The following is a 23,252-nucleotide window of genomic DNA, read 5'->3' as shown; positions in this document are numbered from 1 at the left end:
CGGACACTTACTGTAAATATGGAAGCAGGATAAAACAGGAGTGGAAGAGCGGTCTCCTTTTCACTTCTCTCCTGAAGAAGGAGTTGTGGAGGATGTAGTGGTTATTCCACATCATAAACCGAACCTCTTTCAGACCTCGGGAGTTGGCTTCCTCAATCAATCTGATAACCGACTACAGAGTAGAAAACAGAAGGTAAAGAAAAAAGCAAGTTAAAAAAAAAAAAAAAGAAAGAAGTAATCACTATGAAATATGAAAAATGTTAATGCAACTAAAGGCAAAAACAGTTAACCCTGCTCCATAAAGTATAATTAGCCAAACTGATTCCCTTTACCAAGTAGAGTTCTTTTCTGGGGACAGGTTGGGAATGCAGAGGGGAAAGACGCTCCCTGTCTGGAAGCACATGGACTGACACCTTATGAAATACGTGAGGCCCATTTGAGGTTTTAACAACGTCCTGGAGACTTTTTCATATGTATTTCTTAAGGGAATTTCCAGAAGAGGAATTAAAGAGGGTAGCATGCAAAGTTCAAATAAACCAGTTAAGCTCCAAACCTAAGACACCTCTGAGAGGAAACACAAGGACAGTCCAAGTATTCTGAGAATACATTCAAACGGCCTCTTATTTTCTTTGGAAGGTAGATAAGAGTGATTACTTTAAAAAAATCAGAAATTTTAATTTAACATAGTGTTTTATAACAACTAATACACTAGGTTCTCTTTGCAATTTCTTAAAAAAAAAAAACAAAAAAACCTGAAGTAGGTAAGTCAGTTCTTTTTTGTAATTCTAGAAATGAATTTAATCAAATGAAGAAGTCAAATCTTTGGGATGTAAAATTAATCTCTAAAGTCCAATCATTTAAACCTGACTCAGAATTCTCATTCAGAGGCAAAATAAATCATCATTTTGGAATTCTGCTTTATGCCTGATGACCTATTTTTACTGTCTCAGACTGAGGGTGTATGTGTAAGGAGGACAGTTTTAAATGACTGATATTGCCTGACCATCACTCAATAAATATTTTCAAGTACTTCCTCCAGGGGCCTGAGAGAGATTATTTTCCCACTAGGCTTCTGAAATGCTCGGTGTAACACATGAGCCATCCCCATGAGCCCAGGAACCACACAGACAGTGGTAGGAGCTACCCCAGTACTCATCTCATTGCAAGTACTTCAGTGGCAACTGGTTTTATAGTTAAGATTCTGGGAAAAGCATTTTATTTCTTCAAAGATAGTAATGGTCTATTTATAGATATCAGCAGATTAATGGAAAGAGATACATTTTCAGAAAAATTAAGAAAGAAAAGTTTTACTTATCTCAACAAGACTCAATTTTGCATTAATAAGTTCTATGATTATAATTTATACTTCTGGCCAGTCATTGTTGGAAAGAACGAACAAAAGAACAGTGAAAGACAAAAAATATATAAACGCACTTTTTGGAAAAACAACCTATAAATACCTCAGGATATTCTCGCCATCCAAAGTGGTCCCTACAGAAGTATTTCCAGACTGTGTGGTAAATGGAGTTGACATTGCTGGAGGGTGGTGTGGACAGCCTTCGCAGTTGGTCAAATTCAGTCGTTTCATACACATTCATGGCATTCAAATCTGCCCAAAATTCTTGTCCTCTGCAAGAGCCAGGAAAAAACTGTTAACACATTTGCACAGACACATCTAAGTATCTCATTTGACATTAAAAATACCTAGGATGCCCTGTTGTGAAAATTTCAAAACTTGGCTTATTTGGAGTAAAAGGGCATTAACTGGTTGTTTTCCCAACATCCATTCCCTACGTTCCCTTTCTTAACAAGACCCAAAACTTCCAGGCCATGGAGTTACAGGAGGATTGATGTCACCCCAGCAGCACAGTCCCATTCTCCCTTCCGCTGAGGGATGAGTCAAACCGAGGTCTCAGCCAATCGTGGAAAGCCTTAGGATGGAGATGACACAGAGAAGGGGCAGTGACACAAAAGAAACTTCTCTTGAAGCTTCCTCCTTTATCAGACGCATCAGTTTACCTAAACCAAGAGAGGATACACAACACTGCCTGAGGAAAGACAGGAGAAAACGGAAAAACAAAATGACTCCAGATGAGGCCCAGTACTGCGAACCCACTGAACATCCACAACGGGTAGGTTTATGGTGACGGGAGATCTGGCGACAATTATGGGTTGTGATTGTACAACATGATCAACGTAACTGGTGTCATTAAACTGTACACCTGGAAAATGTCGACTGGCAAATGTGTTATATACATTAACAATAAAAAATGGGTGAGAAAGAAAAGTTGGCAATACATGAAGAGAGAAATAGTTTGATTATGAGGTTTTGCTAAGAGAATATTTCTGTCATTCTGAAAGTGTTCTGCTAATGCTGAAGCAGCACTTTAGGAACATTTTGATACTATGGGGGAAAATCCTAATACATGAATCATACTCATTTAAAAAAATTCATTTATAGAAGGTGATCCAATTAAAACATTTAGGTTTCTTTTTTGATGGAACTTCATTTAGTGTTTAAAATATCTGAAGCATTATATGAAGTAAGCACATTAAAAATGATCATTAGACAAGACAGCAAAATCTTCATTGTGCTCCTCTCTTTCCTTTTTGTGTATGTTCAAAGATTCCCCTAAGAAAACATGAAATATATTATAGAACGACATCATAGCTATTAGTAACAAAGCGACTAAATTGCAGAATACACCGCCCCAACTCTGGAAAGGTCACGACACACTTCCTGCACCAGTAGGTCTCTACATGGACACGTATAACACGCGGAACACTCAGGTCCAGTGAGCACTCAGAATGACTGGTACATGTGAAATTCAAATTTTCCCAATAATTAACCATTTTCCTTGCTGTAAATTAGGATTCTGAAGAATATTAACTTTGGCCTAATGGGTTTTGCTGGTTAGAGAAACATTTCCCAAATGCTACTCTTGAAACACTTGTTTCATGAACTGTTAATAGGTATTCTGTGCGAAAGAAAATTCTGGGGTCGAATTCTTAAAAATGACCTAATTACACAGACTTAAACAACTTACTTATTTTTTATACAACTTACTTAGTAAAGCCTCCCCTCAGTCCCTTTAATAAGCTAACACCGATGCTGATGCCGAAGCAGCATTATGAGGGCTAGAAAGTGTCCCTCCAAATCTTACAGGACAACATTCTCCCTTTTCTCCATGAATACCTATTAACATCTCTCCATAAACAATCCTGGCAAATGTCAGGAGAAGAAAATCTATTTCCCACCCTCCATTCTGATGTTGGTAGTTTTTAAAACAAGTTCTACTCTTTGAGAGGGAAAAAAACAAGTTATATACCAAATGGATGGTGCCAAGAAGAACATAACTTGTAAAAACAGTATGTTGCTTTAAAAATTCCTGAAGATATTCTAGAATATCCTGCTTTCTTGCTTAAAAAAGTACTAATTAGCAGGAAGTAAGTTTTTGTCTTTGTTTATTTTTAACATTTTATTGCATTTTTGGTGAAAGTGTGGATGTAGTTTTAAAAGGAACATTCATTTTAATTGAGGATAAAATGGGCACAAGACAATCAAATTTAGTTCAGAATTACCTTTGTTCACTGCTTTGTACAGTAAATAGAAATATTTAATTCAAAAGGAAAAAAATGTTTCTAGGAAGTCCTTAAAAACAAACAAACAAAAACACTGAAAACTGAAACTCCTATGCCTAAATTAAACTTTTCAAGAAGCTGCCTTAAACAATTTTCACTGAAGTTTAAGAGAATCTGATGTTAACACTGGGAAGAGACATATTAACATCTTTCCCCTTCTTAAGACCTTTTCCAGTTTCTAAACAGATTTTCACCTTTTAAATCCATTTCCCAGCAACTGCTCCCAATTATGACTTAACAAATCTCAGTATTTCCTTTAAAGGGTTCTGAGAACAGCATGTCACTACATTAACATGCATTATAATATAAACAGCCAATGCTTTTTTGCTGTTCAATTGTCAGATTATATTCCTGACATCACTCTAGCAATTTCTGTTTACGCCTGTATTATTGAGACTTCACAGATAATGATTTGCATGAGAAAGACATCTACAAGCGCAGCTTTTGCTACATTCTCTATGCATTTCAGTCCTTCGGGCATTAGGAAATTTTGACGACAAATCCTAATTTACTACAATCAACTGTTCTTTGGACTGATATATCAAAGTACTGTTTTAGCTCTATTTGATCTTCCATATGCTTTTCTAGACTTGACAGAGACAAAACAACCAGTTTGTAAAACATTAAATTATCTTTTTATAGGATTAATTTTACACCTGCTCTACCTTAAACAAAGAATGCTTTAAGAATCCAAAGCCAAGAGTTTTTTTGCCCCCCTCAATCTTCATCGGGATAAATGCAAGCGATACAAATGCCAAGTGTTCGACATCCACCACTCGTTCTTTGTCAAACCATTGTTTCCTATTATCAGAAAGCAGTTGTGAGTCATCTACGTGTGGTAATGGTCATGGTGGGCTATATTAGGCAATACACAAAGAATTAAACAGATGCAGTCCCTGGCTTCCAGGGGCTTCTAAAAGACGAATAACCAACAAGACCCAAAACAAAAGAAATGCATCTGTCTAAGGACAAACAATAGATACACAGCATTATGACAGAGGAGGTGGCTACTGGAGTTCTGGAATGGGTACAGGTCAGGAGAACTAAATCTAAAAAAACCCACTGCCATTGAGTCGATTTCGACTCATAGCAACCCTATAGGGCAGGGTAGAACTGCCCCATAGAGTTTCCAAGGAACATCTGGTAGATTTGAACTGCCGACCTTTTGGTTACCAGCTATAGCACTTAACCACTACACCACCAGGGTTTCCAAACTAAAAGGTCTTATTATATCAATTCAAGATGGCTTTCTGTGTAAGAATTTTAGGAGCACTTTAAATAACAAAATATCACCATGAGTAAAGGATTGTGTGGAAGAGCAAAAAAAAAAAAAAGCTCTTCAAGCACTTTGCATCTTGGAAAGAGGTGGGGACAGGAAGGTACAGGAGTGGTGCAGACAGCTGGAAAAGGAGACCTTCTAAATAGGGGGACATAAGAGATGAGGAAATATGAGCCCGGGGGTAACAGGCAGTGTGAGAGATGCTGGCCCTGAGCTGAGGAGGTAAAGCCAGGGTCACAGAGCCCTAAGGTATAAGGGTGGGGATTGAGAGTATTAAGCAAATACAAACAGAGTCTAAGTAGTAAGTACGGTAAAAAGGGACAGTGTTAGACATGGGGTAGGGGTTATGGGAGTGTCTTTGTAAAAGCAGGGTGCAATAATCCTGGTATGAACTCTGCTTGGCAAGGGCATTCCTACAGGGCTGGCCAGGGAGAAATGAGTATGGAGACAGCTACTGTGCAAAGGATTTAGATTTTGCTAAATATATTACATAGCTCATCAATCCATATTGATTTACCTATTACGATGAGTCAAAAAAAATTTTGTGAACAGGTTGCTGATTTTTACTATAAGGGAAGAATAAGCTAAATCACTGAAATATTATTAACAATTCTATTTCTACATGATTTGCCAGCAAACACAAACATACCACCAGACATACCACTGTAAACATTCAGATATAAAAATAATTTAAAATTCTGAAAAGGACACCCATTCTCATATTTTGATATACTGTCTAACAAATACCCTGACATACTTATTAATTCAACATTTTTCTGGCATACATTATCAGTGCATAGAGCACCAACACCAATACTAAGTCACATACCATCATTTCTTTTATATGTGTTTCACATACTAAACACAAGAAAGTAAAAAGGGCTACAAAGTAAACAATAAACAGAGCTGACTAAAATAGAAATTAGTAAGAATGCAATGTTTTTCTCAGAATAACGGTTCTCAAGTTTATACACTGGGGAGCTCTGAAAAGAGGGTAACCATTTTAAGCAATTTATTTACTTAGAAGTTGTTTGCAACCAAGGAAAAACTGTGGCAATTAGAAAAGGTGTGTTCTGGGAAGTACCCAGAGGCAGGAAGCCTACCTCTGCTGGGAAAGGGATCAGGAAAGGTGGTCAAGTGAGGTGTTGAGAGTGGATGAAACGGGAGCTCAATCTGCCAGCCAGGAGGGCAGACACAGGGAGGCCAAGTGACATGGACAGAACCTAACCTACCAAGGCTCCAGAGACCTGAGGGCGTGTGAGAAGCGCATGCAGTTCATGTGAGAGGTTAGGGCATGTGTGTGTGAAGGGATGATAAGAGGTAAGGCTGGACTGGGTAGGGCGGCTGGGGTCATATAATGAAGAGCTTTGTACGCTGGATTAAGAGGTTAGGACTTGATTTGTGAGCAGGAGGAAATCTCTGATGGGTTCTCAATAAACTCCATACTTATCTTTCATAAAGAACACTCTGACAGTAGCAGTAGGAAAGACTGATTTGTTTATTTACTTTTTGGAAAGGCAGCGCAAGGAAAAGTGAAGGAAGGATGAAGAGACACTCCTTTGTAAATGTTTAAAGAACTTACGCATTCTATACCTAGCCACTCACAGCTATTAGAACTGCGTGTGAGACAAATGATGACCAAGGACTCTGGCAGCAGTGGAGATGACCTGAGAAGTATTTAGAGTCTAACTGGATGGAGGATGATTACATGTGGGACAGAAAGAGTGGACAGTAGAGAGTCCAGGATGTACCCCAGGCTTCTGATCTGGGTGACTGGATAGACAATGGTGCCATTAAATGAGACAGGAGTTACGGGAGGTGGAACATGTTTCAGTGGGAAGATGATGTAAATAAAATGCAAAACTCAGACTTTAGGTATAAAGTTTTCTTGACCCTACTCCGTACAGTTCAGAATCTTGGCTTCCTGCCTATAAGAGTTAACGGGTTTCTACAGGGATAAACCTGTGACCTCAGTCCTGCCCTAATCAGCTGGACTAACTGGACACGATTATAAAAAAAAATTATAGGCCCTCTTATTTTATTACTATGATGTAAAGTGAAAAAGTCTCCCAAAACCGAGGGTAATAATGGTAGAAGAGTAAAGATTAAACGCAATATAGAGTATTCCAGCTTTGCTACAGGCTTCACACAGGCATGACAGACGGGGTATGTTTGCTGCTGCTGCTGCTGAAGAAATTTCACAGGCACACAAAATACAGCTGGCTTTTGACACCTGGCTTTGATGTTTCCAGGAGCTCAGTGAGCAGTGCTGGAGTATCTGGCAGCTTACAGATCCCTTCAAATATGTTACACGGTGATGAGAATCAAAGCCATGGACACACAATACCAACATACTTTGTGAAAGCTGTATAGTTATTCAACTTCAGAAAACTACATACTCAACATTCTGCTTTAGAGGCACAGTTAACTGTCATTTCTGTTATTATTTAAAATTTTTGCTAACATTGCCCCAAATAAATCGCACAGAGCTGTCGAGCAGAGGAAACAAAAATTATCTATAAATGCTTGCACCGACTTTTCAATATTTACCAGAGGTTAAAATTCTATGCTTTACGCCCACATTATGACATTGGGTCTTGGTAGCAACTGGACCTTCCCCTTTGTATCTGGAAGTAGCTGTAGACACATACATGCCCACAAAAACAAAACTGGGAGTTTACATTATTACGCAGTGGCCTTGAGTGATTATGGTCAGGCTTAGAACCAAACCTGCCCGCCTCTGACGAGACCCAGACGTAATCAAGGCAGTCCTGCTAAGGCTCAGATCACGCTAAAACAATTAACATGAAATGCAGAGCATGGATTTATCTTGTTTCTAAATTCCTTAAGAGATTTTTGTGTAGGTAAAAGTGCTCCCCACTTTCTAGATACAGTGAATTTCTGGAGCCCAACTCATAAAAAAAAAAAAAAACCCACAAGGTGAAATTTTGACTGTGTGTGCTGACTCCCCAATACCTCCTGGGACTCTTGGAAACAGGTGAACGAGAAGGCAGCAAGCCAGTGAGCAGACACTGGAATCGCATGTATCTGTGTGCCAGATCCCATGTTTGATTTACAGATTGTTGGACATCTAAGCTGTAGTCTTAAAGTCATTCTAGAAGTAAACACACTGGAGCTAATCAAAGAGAGGACAAGAGATTGGAGAGAAAAGGAATGCAGGTAGGTTTCCTAAAGGAAAGGATATCCTGTTTTTAGGCTTTTGTAATTCTATATTCTACAAAGGCATGTGGGGAACTAAACAAACACAAAATACACACAGCTTTTTCTCAAAAGCTTTCATACTAAGATATGGCCATTTGAATAAAGGTTTCCTAAACCCATAATAAATAATACCATACGCTGAAGTCCCCCAATACAGCCACTAAAAGCAAATTATAATATCCACTTGAGGAAAAAACCTGCTAAAATTTCACTTTCTTTTGACTACAAACCCACCAGATCAAAACAAAAAACACAAAATAACTTTTTAATATGATGTGGACTAGCTAAAAGCTTTTATTACCAAAAATTATACCTGAGATCAGAAGATCCTACTGCGATCTATGCACAAAGGCTCAGAATTAAATTTTGCACCCTGAAGATACCAGAAATGTCATACAGCCTGAACTTGCATCCAAGTTCCGTCACAGGTCCTGAGAGTCACAGGAGTTAACTGTAAGTGAGACATACTTCTCAACCATGGAGAGGAAGTGAAACTTAATTTCTGTAAGAATAGCTGGGATAGAAAGAACGAACTAGTTTTAAAACTTTTGCATCATGCCTTATACTACCTTTGACTATGCAGTTACTAATCTTTACAGAGATGAGTAAACATCCCCTTTGTTAAGAGAAATATTTTTTAAAAACTGAGCTTTCTATCTTGCCTCAAAGTAGACAATAAAAGTCTGCCATCCATTCAAGGCACAGTTGTGGTTAATTCAATTTTGTGGACATAGAATTTGACAGCATTTAAACAGGGCTGAAATATGTTACAAAAGATTTCTACAAAAATATAAAATCAGTACTATATGTGAATGCTTAAATTGCTTTAAAAGTAAGTTTCAAACAACCTCAAACAATTCAGAACTCATTTACATATAAACTCATTTACATACTAGTTAGAAATGATTATCATAAAACATTTATCCTCTTAAGCACTAGTAAAATACAATTTACTGGCTTAATTTATTTCCGGACTGACTTTTAAAATTACAAACTGACTTATTTAAAAAAGGATTTTACTCAGAATTTCCTCCAATTTAGCCCTTTCCCCCAATTAGTCCAGATAAATTAATTGATGAATGAGCCAATTAGAAATATACTCATTGATGGCTAACCATGTATTTGGTACTGAGAACTCAAAGATGTTTAAGTACAAGAATCTGCTTTCAGCAGACTAGAGCTCTGAAGGTATACAAGCTAACTATATAGAGAACTCATCACTCTGGAAATTCTTTACGCACATTTCTATTAAAAAAAAAAAAGACTTCCTACAGAAAAGATATTAAGAGATAATAATTTCTTTATTGTCTAAGTTTTATAAATTAAGACTACAAAGTCTTTCAACACCGTCTTAAAGTCAGTAACTTCTTCTGGGGGAGAGGGATTCTACAAAGCAAATTTTTCTGGAAGATTCAACTTTGTCTTCTGATATCTGGCAGTGTTTGGACAATCCAAACATCAGAAAGCAAGCAAACAAGTAAAGCTCCTTCTGTTTCACATCTCGCACCCCCACTCAAGCATGTTTTCTTTCATTTTTTATGAGTAATTAAACCCTGGAAGGCAAATCTAGTATTTCTCCTGTGCTTATTTTTATTCTCTTAATGCCTGGAAATGCAAGAGTGAAGCCAGGTGACAGGCAGAAACCAAGGGCCAACCGCAGCAGGAAATTATTTAGAGTATTTTGTGCTGTTTGCCCTCTCTACACCCTGATCAAGCTGCAGGAGCTGTGAAGATCACAGTGTGCAGGCAAGATTCTGAAAGCACACACACGACTGCAAGCAAAGTTCACCCTTGGGCCCCTCACCTCCACCCTTGCCATTATTCACTTACTATTCAGGGCTGGTAAAAATTTAGAGCAAAGGTCATCCAACTCTATGAACATATGTCAAATGAGAAGGAACAGTTTAAGAATCCCATAATTAGCTCAAAACAGAAAAGTTAATGTAATAAAGAGAAATTCCTAAATGTGGCCGAAACATATTTTCAATTATTACAAAAGCTAAGTTTCACCACAAGGACATTCACAAATCCTTCCTTTTGCTCAGAAGCAACAACATGAACACAGAGGTCTTCCAATTACATGAACAATACAAATTACTGAACTTCTTCTCAGATAACTCAGTCATAGGGGACTGTGACACACTATTTATACAACCTTCTGTGACACACACGACATACTCTCAAGTCACTGGTTTTCGTGGAGCGGTTACTCTCACATTTCTACTCTCCTAAGAGTGTATCCTTTCACTGTGATGTCCACGTAAAGGTTCTTTACTGGTCGAGTGGGCGTCACCAGTAAGTAAACAGCATAGGGCAGAGACAGAAGGAGACACACATTTTGTTGAACAGAAACCACCAACAGGAATGCTCAGTTAACTCCCTTCTATGCTTGTTTTCACAACAGTACCTGGCTAGGTCAGCAAGGAAAATTGGAAATTTCACATATGACAACTTCTAAAATTTTTGTTCCCAATCACAGAATTCACTATATTTAGGTGAAGACTACAACTTCCAAATTAAAATATTTGCAAAACTACCAAATTGAAACGTAGAATCTATTTTACATAAAATCTTTAGCTTTCAAAGATTTTAAAACGTATTTCAGAACCTAGCAACTAACACTTATTTCAAATTCCCCTATTAACAGGGAATTAGACATAAAAAAAAATTTGAGGCTTTCAGTGAACGCGTCTGGGATTGGGCTGGATTAGGTTTAAGATTTGCAGGGTAAAATTGCAAATAGTGTGAGTCTGTGTGCAAAATAACTCCTACTCTCTATGAAGTACTGTCAGATAATCTATAAAAAATAAGAGATATTTTATTAAATAAGTGTCCTCATATCTAAAATATTTTATTAAAGACATTTCCTCGTATCTAAAACCCCGCTCCTGCGATAGTGCACTTCAGAAGAATTTTACTCCTTTGTACAGTATGTGTATATGGTGTTGCAAAGTACAGTTCAATCTGTGATCTTAGGCTATTAGCTAATGTTGCAAACCCAGAATGAAACAGAAAATGGCTCAACCTTCGGCGTTCTGCTGTCTTGCAAAAATACAAAGTCACTCACACAAGCTACCTTAAGACTCCCAGGTTTATTGTAAAAGAGAAACCCCATTACTTTTACAAAGTGCGTTTCTTTCAAAACCTACCAGTGTCCAATATGAACCAGCTTTACAGAAAGCTGTGCCTGAATACTCAAGAATTTATCTTGTAACTCAAAATATTTTTTTTTCATTTTCAACAGTAATATACACATGCACTTAGCTTTTCTTTCACAAAAAGGCAACTACAACTCACAAATAGGAGACTGGTAAACCCATACATCGATTACGACTCATAGTGACCCTATAGGACAGAGTAGAACTGTCCCACAGGGTTTCCAAGGAGCAACGAGTGGATTCAAACTGCCATCTTTTTGGTTAGCAGCCTAGCTCTTAACCACTGTGTCACCAGGGTTCCAGGAGACTGGTAATTATTAATTAAAGGTTGTGACCTAGGTTAAGAGGGCCTGAGGTCCTAATTGAAATGTGACCTAGAATCACCACCATCAAAGCACCCAAAATCAAGTAGGCTCAAACCAGGGGATTAAAAATAAAAGAGGCCACAGGAAAAACCACAATCTCAATGGCTGAATTCTAATGACATTCCCCAAGTCGTCAAGATTTGGACGGGCTACATACTCCGGCTCTTCAGGAATAGCTCCCATCCCAGAATAAAAGGGGGGGGGGGGGTCACTGATCGAGATCAGGGATGCACAGAAGAACTTATAAATTCACCTTTGCTTCATGGCAGAACATTAAATCCAGAATCTGGAAATTCTAGTGTAATGAGAAATAAGGCATAGTCTAATCAGTCAAAAGTAGCATTTTCTGCACCCCCACTATATGCAGAGTGAAGTTTTCAATGTCGAACGGGATCATTACTCTTCCATTTTCCCTGTTTATTCACAATAAAGCAAAGGCTATGGATTCAACTCAATAATAATAAGCATAATGTACGTATCATGCAATTATTTTTAGGGACTGCCAGATAACCTCATAAGCTATTTCCTCCATCTGCCTGATTTAAGTTATAAATCTTTGCTTTTTGCAAGGTTCATTTCAATACCATAAATACATCAGAAATACTGACCCTAACCTGAAGCCAGGTGACAGCTACCTCAAAAACTCTAATCTGCTTACTGATGAAAACCCAGCAAGGGAATAAATGAATGATTGCTACTGATTCCCATGATAGCTCTACACAGGCCTAGTAACTTCTCTGGATTAGTTATAGACAGAAACCAATTAGTTTTATTTCATATGTAAATAGCAGCATAAAGAGGTACAAAAAATAATTCATTGGCTTGCTTTATCCTAAGGCACAAGGCACACATTTTGAAAGTCACTTCAAACACACTTCTTGCTTATGGAGCTCTCTTTCTCTTAAGCAGGAATTTTTAAAATAAATTCAAACTCATCCAGCTGTGTATATTCAAGAAATACCAAAAAGTCACAAGGCATAGTAAGTTTCAGCTGTTTTCCTCTCTCCAGTGTTATCAATAACACATAATGAGTTAGTTCATACATCATCACAGCTGTGCAGGCCAGCGCTAACTTGGCTAATTTAACTACTTAGTAGAGTTTAGTCAGGAACCCTTCAAAAGGGGAAGTATGGCTTGGATCTGCCCTAGTTTACATAATTCCAGGGCTTTGAACCAGTTCCTTCCAGTTGTAACCCCTGCTGAGAATCTGCATTTCCACCTCAGATACACTGAATCAGAACCTACAGTTTAACAAGATCCTCAGGTGATTCTTATGTACAATAAATTTTGAGAGCCACTGCTCTACTAGTGGTTCTCAGGACTGATCCCTAACCAGCAGCATTAGCATCTCCTGGGAACTTGTTAGAAATGCAAATTCTCAGCAGGGGTTCAAACCGGAAGGAACCAGTTTGAAACCCGGGATAAGTCACTCTGCAAGTCACACAGAATTAACAGTACATGCTCTTCATTATTATTTATATGTATTTCTTGTCTTCTTACAGAGTTTCTGTGCTATCATCTAACAGTACTGTCACTTGAGCAGATTTTTAAAAAGGCTTCCAGAGCAATTAGCAATCAAAATCACCCAGAAACTAAGATTGTTTAAGCCTAAGCAAATAATACCACACATCAGTTGCCATCGAGTCAATCCTGACTCATGACAACCCCATGTGTACAGGAGTAGAAATGTGTTCCACAGGGTTTTAGGGCTGATTTTTCAGAAGTGGATAACCCGGCCTTTCTTCCAAGGTGCCTCTGGGTGGATTTTTCAGAAGTGGATAACCCGGCCTTTCTTCCAAGGTGCCTCTGGGTGGACACGAAACCTCTAATCTTTCGGTTAGCAGCAAAGCACATTAAGTGTTTGCACTACCCAGGGACTCCTGAATTTACTACCCAGTAGAGCTCCCTCTCTTGTCAATAAGCTTTACTTTCAAAAGAGAACAGAACCCTCTCCTCTGAGAAAAACTAACCATGGAGTCAAGGTTTGCAACTTCCTTTGTCACCCTCACCCTCTTGTGATAAATTCAGAATTAAGACAATCATTAGTAATATTTCACCTACAGGTAACCTTCAAAATGAGGTCTGCTGTGTGACCCTTGACGGGCAGCAATAACCAGTAAGAACATTCCCGCACACTTTAAAATCAATGTCATGTGAAAACCAGTGGTGAGCTCAGTTGCTAAAGGTTCATGCAGCCTCCACAATTTCCATTACCCACAACAGTATTCCACACATACAGGAGGCTCTTTTAAAACTGCTTAGCTTTGGCATCCAATATCATCTTCTAGTAAGGATGCACGCCTAAACTGTCAGACTGTGTTCTTTTAACTGAAAACACAACATTCAATGTTGTTTTCTCAACTGCATTATTTGGAATTTGGAAATTCTCCAAGGGCCATCCCGTGTGCAAGAGGCTTCCGTATCTAAATCTGGAGAGCTCAGACATACAGCTAGTTTCCAGTTGATGCTGGCAATAAACATCTGCAGATGTACAAAAACAGAGCAAGAAAGCAAAGTGGGATTACAGCATCATTTGGGGTGAAGGCAAAGCGGGAAATAGTTAAAATAATTGCATTACTATGAACCAAATTAGCATTATTATTGATATCCTGTTTTCAAAATGAGTTTTTAGTACTTAAGCACCTTGACTAAAGAGTAAGAACAGGCCTGTGAACTTATCTAGTTCAACTTCCTTTCCAATTTCATTCTGGGGAATAAAATGAAAACTGCACATATAATTTGGATTAATTTAGACGTCAAATTCAATACATCTGCAAAGCAAAATTAAGGACTTTTACCTGTACAGTTTGGAGCTATGAACTTTTGTCTTTGCTGGAGACCCAGAACCATGAACTTTCCCCAAGTTCCACAGTATTATGTATACAGTATATAGTAGTGACTTACCAAGTCATATAAACTGCTGAAAACAAGTGGAGTAAACAACTACCATTCATCATTCCTGAATCCAAAGTCTGCTAGGTCTGTCTTGGACATATGCACAGCTGAACACACACTTCCTGGTTATGTGCAATCTGCACAGATAGATCAGCTTTACAGGCCTGACCATAAGAGATTAATAGCTTTAGCCAAATAATGTGGTAACCATGTGAACCTGGGCTGCTCCAGCTTGTTTGTGAATCTCTCAGCAAGGCTCAACATGCCGTTATCTGCATCTTGTTGCCAGGAAACACAACATCGTTTTGGAATACAAGGAAAACCAGGTTGCAATGACCACAGGTCAACTTCCCAAAAGCCTAATTTTGACACTTAGCAATCTACAATCTTAGAACAGTTCTTCCTGCAGTCCATAGAGAACATCACTTTATTAGTAATTAAGTTATATGTTTTGCTGTTTTTATCAGGCAAGACCAGAGGCTAGCACCTATTACCATTAACAATGTGGTAGTAGAAGTAACTATAATAATTTACTTTGACTTTTCCTCTAAAACCAAAAAAAAAAAAAAAAAAAAAGCAAACCCACTGCTGCCGAGTGGGCTCCGACTCACAGTGACACGAAGCGTCCGATAAACACGAATTCACTTCCTTAAAGGTGATTTGGAAGTCAAGCACCCAGTGCAACCACTTTAAAACTGAGCCAACAACGCACGCTTCTCCAGCATAGTAATCTCACCAAGGGAAAAACACCTAAGGTGCTGCTGACCGAAGGGTTCCTGAATCTTCTGCGACCAACATGCCTCTCTCGCCTTGCTCACGGTAACAGAATGTAATGTGTTGGACAGTCATTCTGCTAGTTTCTTCCTAACCAATTTAAACAGAAACGTACTGTACCAAGAGGGTGAAGTACTCAACAGGCTGGAAATCTGCTTCCTAAGGAGTGAAGTGGGAGGCCGCCATTCCTGCACAGTTTTGCAATCTGGAGAAAGGAGGATTAGAGTGGCTTTGAGAGTTTATAAAATTAATTACCCTTGACATAGCAATTAGAATTGCTAGCTCATGGGCAACAGAAGAATTCTGGACAAATATTTAAAAGATTCTAAACATAAAATGGGCAACACTTTCTCTCTTCCAATGCTGGCTAAAAAAAAAAAAACCAAAAACTTCGAAGTGTTTAGGTTTACCATAGGATCTAAGAAAAAGTCTTTACTCAAGCAAAGTAGGATCTTCAATGCATTAGATTACCAGGATAATATATTTATGGTCAGCAATCTACATTCTTGATACGACCTTACTTTTATCCCAAGGGATCTGTGTAACGCTTTTGAACTTGGCTCTCATTCTGTTTTTCATCCTGTTCCACACTTTTCTTTTGAATCACAAGATGCAAAGTTCTCCTCTCATGACAATTAAGGTTGCTAAAAAGACACAAAGAGTTCCTGAGTGGTGCAAACTGTTAACACCCTCTCAGCTGCTAACCAAAAGGCTGGGGTTCAGAGTCCACCCAGAGGTGGCTGGAAAAAAAGGCCTAGCAATCTACCGCCACAAAATAAGCCATTGAAAACCCTATGGGGCACAGCTCTATTCTGACACACATGGGGTCACCGCGAGCAAATAACAGCAACTGGTGTTTTGGAGACACACAGAAAATAGCAAATGCAGTTACATATATATTCCCACCCCCCCCCCCACACACACACAAGATAGATTAGTAAAAACACAGGGCCATGGAAAGATGGACAGATCTGTGATAAAGCATATAAAGCAAAATGCTATAGAACCTAGGAGATCTGTACATGGGTGCTCAATGCACAATTCTTTCAATCTTTTTTGTATGCTGGGAAATTTTCAAAATAAAATACTACAGGAAAAAAAAAAAAAAGGACAGATCTGTGTACTACTACCTAACTGAAAACCACTTTCCCAATACTAAACGGAGCATGAGGAGAGAATTAAAAAAGAAAAAAAAAACCAAAAAGACAAAACACCAGTTTCTGTAATGCCAGCAGTGCCCTGGCACCCAGAATCCACATCAGAACACAGAAGGCTAACATCAAAACTAACAGAACTAGACAACTTGGAAATGGTTTATCAGTACAGTTTGCTGACTCCCTGGGCACTTGGGTAACAGTAAGACGACTGATATGTGAACAAAGTGACTCTCTCCGGGAAGCTTTTCTCCTGGACTTCTGGGTTATCTAGGACTCAGTGCTTTTCTCCCCATACGGCTCATGCCTCCCAGTGCTCCACCAGACCACTCCTTATTTGGGAGACTGTCAGGTTACCCTCTTAGTCTCTCAAGTCAGGTAGAAAGGGCAGAAGTGCTCTTCTCCCTCACATAATTTCAATCCTTGGCTATACACAAACAGCTATTAACATCACACACTTTAACTCCTTCTACACTACAGAAAAAACTTAGAAAAACAAAGGTTAATGGTTGTTATACAGCCGTTTTTGCACTAGAAACCTAACATTTGTAGTTCATTTTCTCCATCATTTTGAACTTCAATTAAAGAATTTCGTTGTGAAAATTTCAATTTCCTATTCGTGTTAAAGATGATATATATATACGTCTTACACAACAAAGCGTAAAGATACCTGCTTTTCATGTAAGTGATAAACATACCCCTAAACATTAACTCTTCCCTTCACTAATTGTTACATGACTCTTCCAGGTTTTTTTTTTTTTTAACCTAAATTGTACAACGATTTATTTAATTAGTAAAATAAATAATAAATTTAGTGACAAGAAGATTTAAGGAAATTAATAAAAGATTTAACGTGTCTGGACATGATTCAACAGTTCGAGGGAAGCTCCTGAATCATTCACAGAAATGTTTTTTTACCATTCAAATGAAAAGAGGACCATAAAAATCTCCAAACCATACTGTCTTCCTTTTAAAAACAGCAACTATTCAATATGCAAAACTTTGATAATATAGAAATTAGGCAGTCATTATTAACATTATAAGACTCTCCGTGAATTTTCTTTCAGAAGCAATCTCTCCTGTATGATTAAAATAGTATTCGATTCACAACATTCAACGTATATGCAACTTCTCAGTCACACATATATTGCAGAGTGACATTTGAATTGTTCAAGTCATAAAACCTTCATTGTGTGGCTAGAAAAATAGGCTGCATTCAACTACCATGAAAAATCAGGATAGCATAAAGCCAAAAGAATAACAGTAGAAAAAAGGCTAAAATCTTACTTCTGAAAGAAACCATCCCACTAAGTTCTCTGCCCCTTTACCTTCTCTATAGCATTTAACAAAAGTCTTACAAGTTGTTATAAATACATACCCATACTTCATTCTCATTCTATCATTTTCCGGATTACAGTAAAATCTTTCCAAGTGCTCCTGGGAATCATTGGATACACTCTGCCACTTCTGGGTAGTTGTCCTCTTGATCTGCCAGTGATATGGCAATACCGTATGGTGTTTCAAACAATCCCTGCCATAAACACAAGTGCCCTGCAAGAAGTCCATGCAAATTTCAACTCCATTTTCTTGGTGAGTGTGGTACTGTAACTGGTTCACCAGCTCAAACACGAGATCAAGGGAAGCCTCTTCACTTTTGTCCTGGAAGAGCTCAGTACTCAACTTATCACTGGTGTCCAAAATGTACTGGATTGTAAAACTGTTATCTTGGAAAACCCCTGGAACATAATCCATGACTTTGTCTATGCAGTCAGGACTAGCAGGAACATCACTTGAAACTGGATGTAAAAGGTCAGTCTGGAAGTGCCCTGCTGTAGAATCTGCCACTGTCCCACTGAGGGTTTCTGCTGGAAAACTGTGATCCTGGATGGGAACCACCTGTTCTGAAGCATCAGTGGAAGGATGGGCTTCTGGTATTTGGCCCCCAACATTTGTCCCGTCAGGAATCAGGACAGACATACTGTTTTCTGTTGGTGGACAAGGTGTATTGATTTCCAAAGGCTTTTTCACAATAGATTCATGTAAGCTGCTCTCATCTGCACTCTGATTTCTAGGTCTAAAAACTTCATCAAGAGAACCAGATTCTAGCAAAGTGTTTAATATTGGCCTCAAAGACCTCAGAGTTCCAGTTCCCAATCTCTTCTGATCTGGCTTTTTCTTAAAACAAGTCTTCAACGGAGTGATCTTCTCAGAGAGTCTCATCTGGCATGAAAAGTCATCAGTAGGAGAGGGAGGCTGCACTACACAGTCTGGCTCAGATTCAGTGGTTTCCATTTCCATGATGGGTATTAGCTCCAACTGCTCCTCACAGTCTAAAAGTCCTACCAGGAAAGGAAGAAAAATGAGCATTTACAAAATGACAACTAGACCCCATGCATTTGTCAAAATGTTTTGTTTTGGTCTGTGACTGAGTTTCTGCAATCACACCTCTTGCACTATAGTCTTTATGGGTCGGTTTCAAATTTTGAGAAATCAGGGCACCAAAGCATCCAAGGTGACTTAAAGCTCACAGCAGGTAAAGGTGGAAGAGAAACAGCATCTTCCAATAGACCTGTGGCATTTATTTGTCTTCATAATATGCAGCAATTTGAAATTCTGCTGGGGCATGGCAGAGGGAGGAATAGAAATAAGTGTATCTAGCTGATGACTATGGGGAAACCTTGGTTTTGCAGTTCTCTTCGCAGTTATCATGCACCACCTGTCTCAGGAGGTGATAAACGCTGTGAAAGAAAAGTACATCAAGTGAAGGATATATCTCAAAGTTAAAGTGCATCTGGTGTATTTACAGAGGAAACGGGGTTCTCAACCGAAATGTTATATGGTAGAAAGCAAAGAGTCTGCAGATGCATTTCCATATTCAGAAGGATCCAATATATTCCCCAAGAATGTTAAGGGTCTACTTCTGCAATCCTGCAAACATTAGCACTACTGGAGGAATACCAAGGCCTGTTAGCAACACAAACCACAACAGCAACAACCACAGTAGGCTGTGTTAGAAACCAAACAAAATTTCTTAACACATAAAGGCCTCTTGGTCCTCCATCTTCAGTAAAATCTCACGTATATGCATTTCTTTAAAAGGCCAAGGGGAACATATTATAAAAAAATAGAACACAAGGCATATGAAACACATAAAGCCCTAATTCTTTCAGATTCCTCATGAACTGTTGGACGATACTAAAAAAAGAGCTTTGTTGGAAGAATCAGACCCCTTGAAAAAGTCTAGAACTTCAAATAAAAAACAAAGAAAACTTTTACAAATAAAAGATGGTGTTCCCCCTACTATCTAAAAAAAAAAAACTATCTAGCATTCATTAATTCTGGAAGTATTTACTGACCAGATGGGAAAGGGATGGTGACAAGCAATTAAATCTCTTCTCTCTTGTCCAATAGACTGAAAGAGATCCTTGGTGCAAGGGCCCATGACTTACTCAAACATGTACCCAGGTGCCACTACAGTGCACAATGCTCCCTGTGAATGCTCAATAAATATTGGTTGGATGACTGAATAAAAAGCATTAAGCACCTATGAAGTGCTTAGTTCCCTCTTAGCCTTTACGGGTTAACAAAAAACAACAAAAAAGATAGACTTGAGTCTCCCCCAAAAACGAACATTAAAATCTAATAAGGGAGATCCACGAACCTACCCGTGCAAAAAGTGCATAATGATCAAAATGAGAGAAATAAAATAAAAAGCACGATACACAACAAGGTGTTGCTGTACCTGGCGAGTGCCAAAGGAGAAGGGCGAAAAGGGGGCCTTCGGCGTGCGCTGGCATTGTTCGGGAAGGCTTCGCGACGAGAGGGGGACCTGACGTGCGACATCAATCAGCCGGAAAGCTGCCAAGCCAGGCGTTATTAGTCGCCACCCGGTGCTCTTGCCTCGAGGCACAACTGGCAGCGACAGTGGTGCTCCCTCTCGGCCACACCGGACCGGCCTGCGCCTCCCGCCCGCCCGCCAACCGCCCGGCGCCCCCGAGCGCGCCCACGCCGACGCGGAGCCGACTTCGCCGGGGCGCGCGTGCACCGAGCAACTTTGCCCACCGCTGGCCGCGGCGCCAAACTCTCCGAGGACACAAAACTGGGGACGAGGCGGCGGGACGCCGGCGGAGCGGCTGCGCCGAGGAAGCCGCCAGAACCCAGTTCCTCAATTAGTTTGCATAACAGAAAAATAAAGATTGGAGGGCCGCTTCCTCCGCTGCCGGCGACCCGCCGCGCCGCCCCGGCCTCGGGACGCCCCCGGCTCCCTCGCCCCCTCCGGGGGGACGCCCGTCCCGTTCGCCGCAGGCTCGGCGCCCGCCGGCCGCCGCGCGACCTGGGGGCCGAGCCCGGGGCCGAGCGGCGCTCCCGCGGGCCCGGCCGGCCGCGGCGCCCCGAGCATCCCCGGCTCCCGACGGCCTCCTCCCGCCTCGTTCCTCAGACGCCCTTCCCGGGGCAGGACCCGGCGTCCCGGGCTCGCAGAGCGGACCCGGCAGAGACGCGGCGGGCGCTGCCGGGCCGGCGACGCGGACTTCCCAGCCCTTCAAACTTCACCTCAAAACCGCCCCAAACTTGAGGGCTGCAGCCGCAGCGCGGGGTCGCCGGCGCCGACCCTCCTCGCGCCTCAGCCGGGTCTGCGCGGCGGGAGCGACCGCATAGACGCGCCGCCCTCCCGCCCTGAGGGGATCGGCGACGCCGCGGCCCCGACTAACCCCTCAACGTAATCCCCGGTTTATCCACCTGCCAGAAGTCCTAGCGACCGAGAAGTGGAGCGCGATCCCGACACTGACGGAGCCGAGCGAATTCGCCAGGGAGAGAAGCACACGCCGAAGAGCCGTCGCCCCCGGCGCGGCAGGCTGGGAGCGAGCCCGGCGCCCCCACCCCGGCGGCCCCCGGCCGGCCCCTCAGAGCCCTCGCTGAGCCCTTTACCTCCACAGGCTGCCTGAGAGGACGCACCACAGGAGTCGCGTCGCGGCGCTCTCGGCTCGCGGGCAGCGTCTGCGCCGGACGTCGGCGTCTAAGGGTCGCAGCCCGGCGACGCCGCCAGCCGCGCAGGGGCCATTCGGCCGCCGCGAGCGCAGGAAACCGCGAGCGCAGGAAGCCGCGGCGGCGCTCGCACCTCAGCTCGCTCGCCTGTCACCTCGAGCTCTGCTTTAAAGTGGCTTCCGGTCGCCTCCTCCCGGCGGCCCCGTCGCGGGGGCGGAGCCTGCGCGGGGGGCGGGGCTGGCTGAGGAGGCCCGGCGCTCAGTGGGTGCCGGGAAGGAGGCCCGCCCCGCGCGCGCGCGCGTGCGCTCTGCGCGCCGCCGCTGCGCTCCCGCGAGGGGGCGTGTCCTTCCGCGGGCCGGCGGCGCGCCTCAGGGCCCGCGTCTACGCGCTTCGGGGAGCGCGCCTCTGTGAGGAAGCGCGCCTCTGTGAGGAAGAGCGGGGTGCGCCGCGTGGGGCGGGCTCCACCTGCCTGCGGACAGATGGAGGGTCACGTTGTTCCGGGAAGACCCGGGCCCCCGAGGGAGGATGTGAAACGGAACGACCCGTTTCGGTGCGGTCGGCTGGTTTATTTGCGTCCTCACGAGACGCCTCCAGGTCCTGACGACGCCGGAGCCGAGGGCAGGCCAACGACTGCAGCCGCCGCCGCCGCCAGACGGGGTCGCCCGCCTCGCGCCGGACGGGCCTCCGGGGTCGCGGGCGTTCCTGGCTCCCGGGAGACGTGCGAGGAGCGCAGGCGGCCTGGCCGCGGAGACGTGGCTGCGGGTGTGGGCGATAGGGGCGCCTGTGTGTGTTCAGGGCCGCGGACGCCGCGGTGACTTCTCCGTCCAACGCCTGCTGCGTGCCCGGCGTGCACTAGGCTTGAGGCCACAGCCCTGATGGGCGCAGACGCCGTGCCTGTCCCCGTGTAGCTTGCGGGACACCCTGTTCCCCAAACCGCAAAACCGAACCCCTTGTCGTCCAGTTGATTCTGACTCACAGCCACCCTATAGGACAGAACTGCCCCACAGGGTTTCCGAGGCTGTAATCTTTACCGAATGACCTTGCGGTTAGCAGCCGAGCCTTTAACCACTGTGCCACCAGGGCTGCTGGAACACCCTATAACCCATTGCTGTCCAGTGGATTTCGACTTAACAGCAACCACACAGTACAGAGTACAACCGCCCCGTAGAGTTTCCAAGGCTGTCATCTTTACGGGGAGCTGACTGCCACAGCTTTCCCTCTGCAGTAGCTGGAGGGTTCCAGCTGCCAAGCTTTGGGTTAGCAGCCGAGTGCTTTAACCATCGTGCCAAGGACGCCCTCCTCCAAGAAGAGACAGCAGAAAAGGGGTGTCTGTCTAAAGGCAGGAGTACTGCTCGGGGTAGATGGATAAGGCAGTATCCCCACGTAGCTGGTACCATGAGGGGGGACAGGGAACCATCAAGCCCAGAGGAGGAGCCACAGGGCACTCAGGCATGTCCTGCATATCACCGACGCCTACTGCAAACAATGATAAGCACAGACAGTGGAAACTGATTTTGCCCCTCCCCCCAAGTGGATCACCTGGGGAGAGGCATCTAGTGACAGATAACCTCACAGTCAAGATTCACCAATTTGAAGAGAACCAAATGACACAGGCTGAAGAATTTACCTTGAAGAAAGGAGTATTCATTGTGTAATCGTAACAAGACTTTATAAGTCTAATTAACATCTTCATTGAGTAAGGTAATTTATTGCATCCATGAAACCGTGATTGTAAAAAAGAACCAATTAGAGCCCTTGGAAACGAAAGATAAAAGGTGAA

At 42.2% G+C, this 23,252-nt stretch overlaps 1 protein-coding gene across 2 annotated transcripts in view; it reads right to left on the bottom strand.

Moving 5' to 3' along the window:
- TIPARP (TCDD inducible poly(ADP-ribose) polymerase) overlaps positions 1–21,546 on the bottom strand; it is a 28,441-nt gene extending 6,895 nt beyond the window's left edge. Inside the window, exons 1-4 of one of the 2 annotated variants that reach the window (XM_003416133.4) lie at positions 21,416–21,546; positions 17,868–18,828; positions 1,461–1,629; positions 12–172 (exon numbers count right to left, since the gene is read on the bottom strand). In XM_003416133.4, the coding sequence (XP_003416181.1) occupies positions 12–172; positions 1,461–1,629; positions 17,868–18,787 (1,250 nt within the window). In that variant the 5' untranslated portion in view covers positions 18,788–18,828; positions 21,416–21,546. Of the gene's footprint in view, positions 1–11; positions 173–1,460; positions 1,630–17,867; positions 18,829–20,231; positions 20,463–21,415 lie in introns of those variants that run through there. The other variant, XM_023555363.2, reaches the window with a different exon arrangement.
- Positions 21,547–23,252: the final 1,706 nt, after the last annotated feature.

This window comes from Loxodonta africana, chromosome 23 (assembly GCF_030014295.1).
Source record: "Loxodonta africana isolate mLoxAfr1 chromosome 23, mLoxAfr1.hap2, whole genome shotgun sequence".
NCBI lineage: Eukaryota > Metazoa > Chordata > Mammalia > Proboscidea > Elephantidae > Loxodonta > Loxodonta africana.
This window is presented reverse-complemented; position numbering and strand designations above follow the sequence as displayed.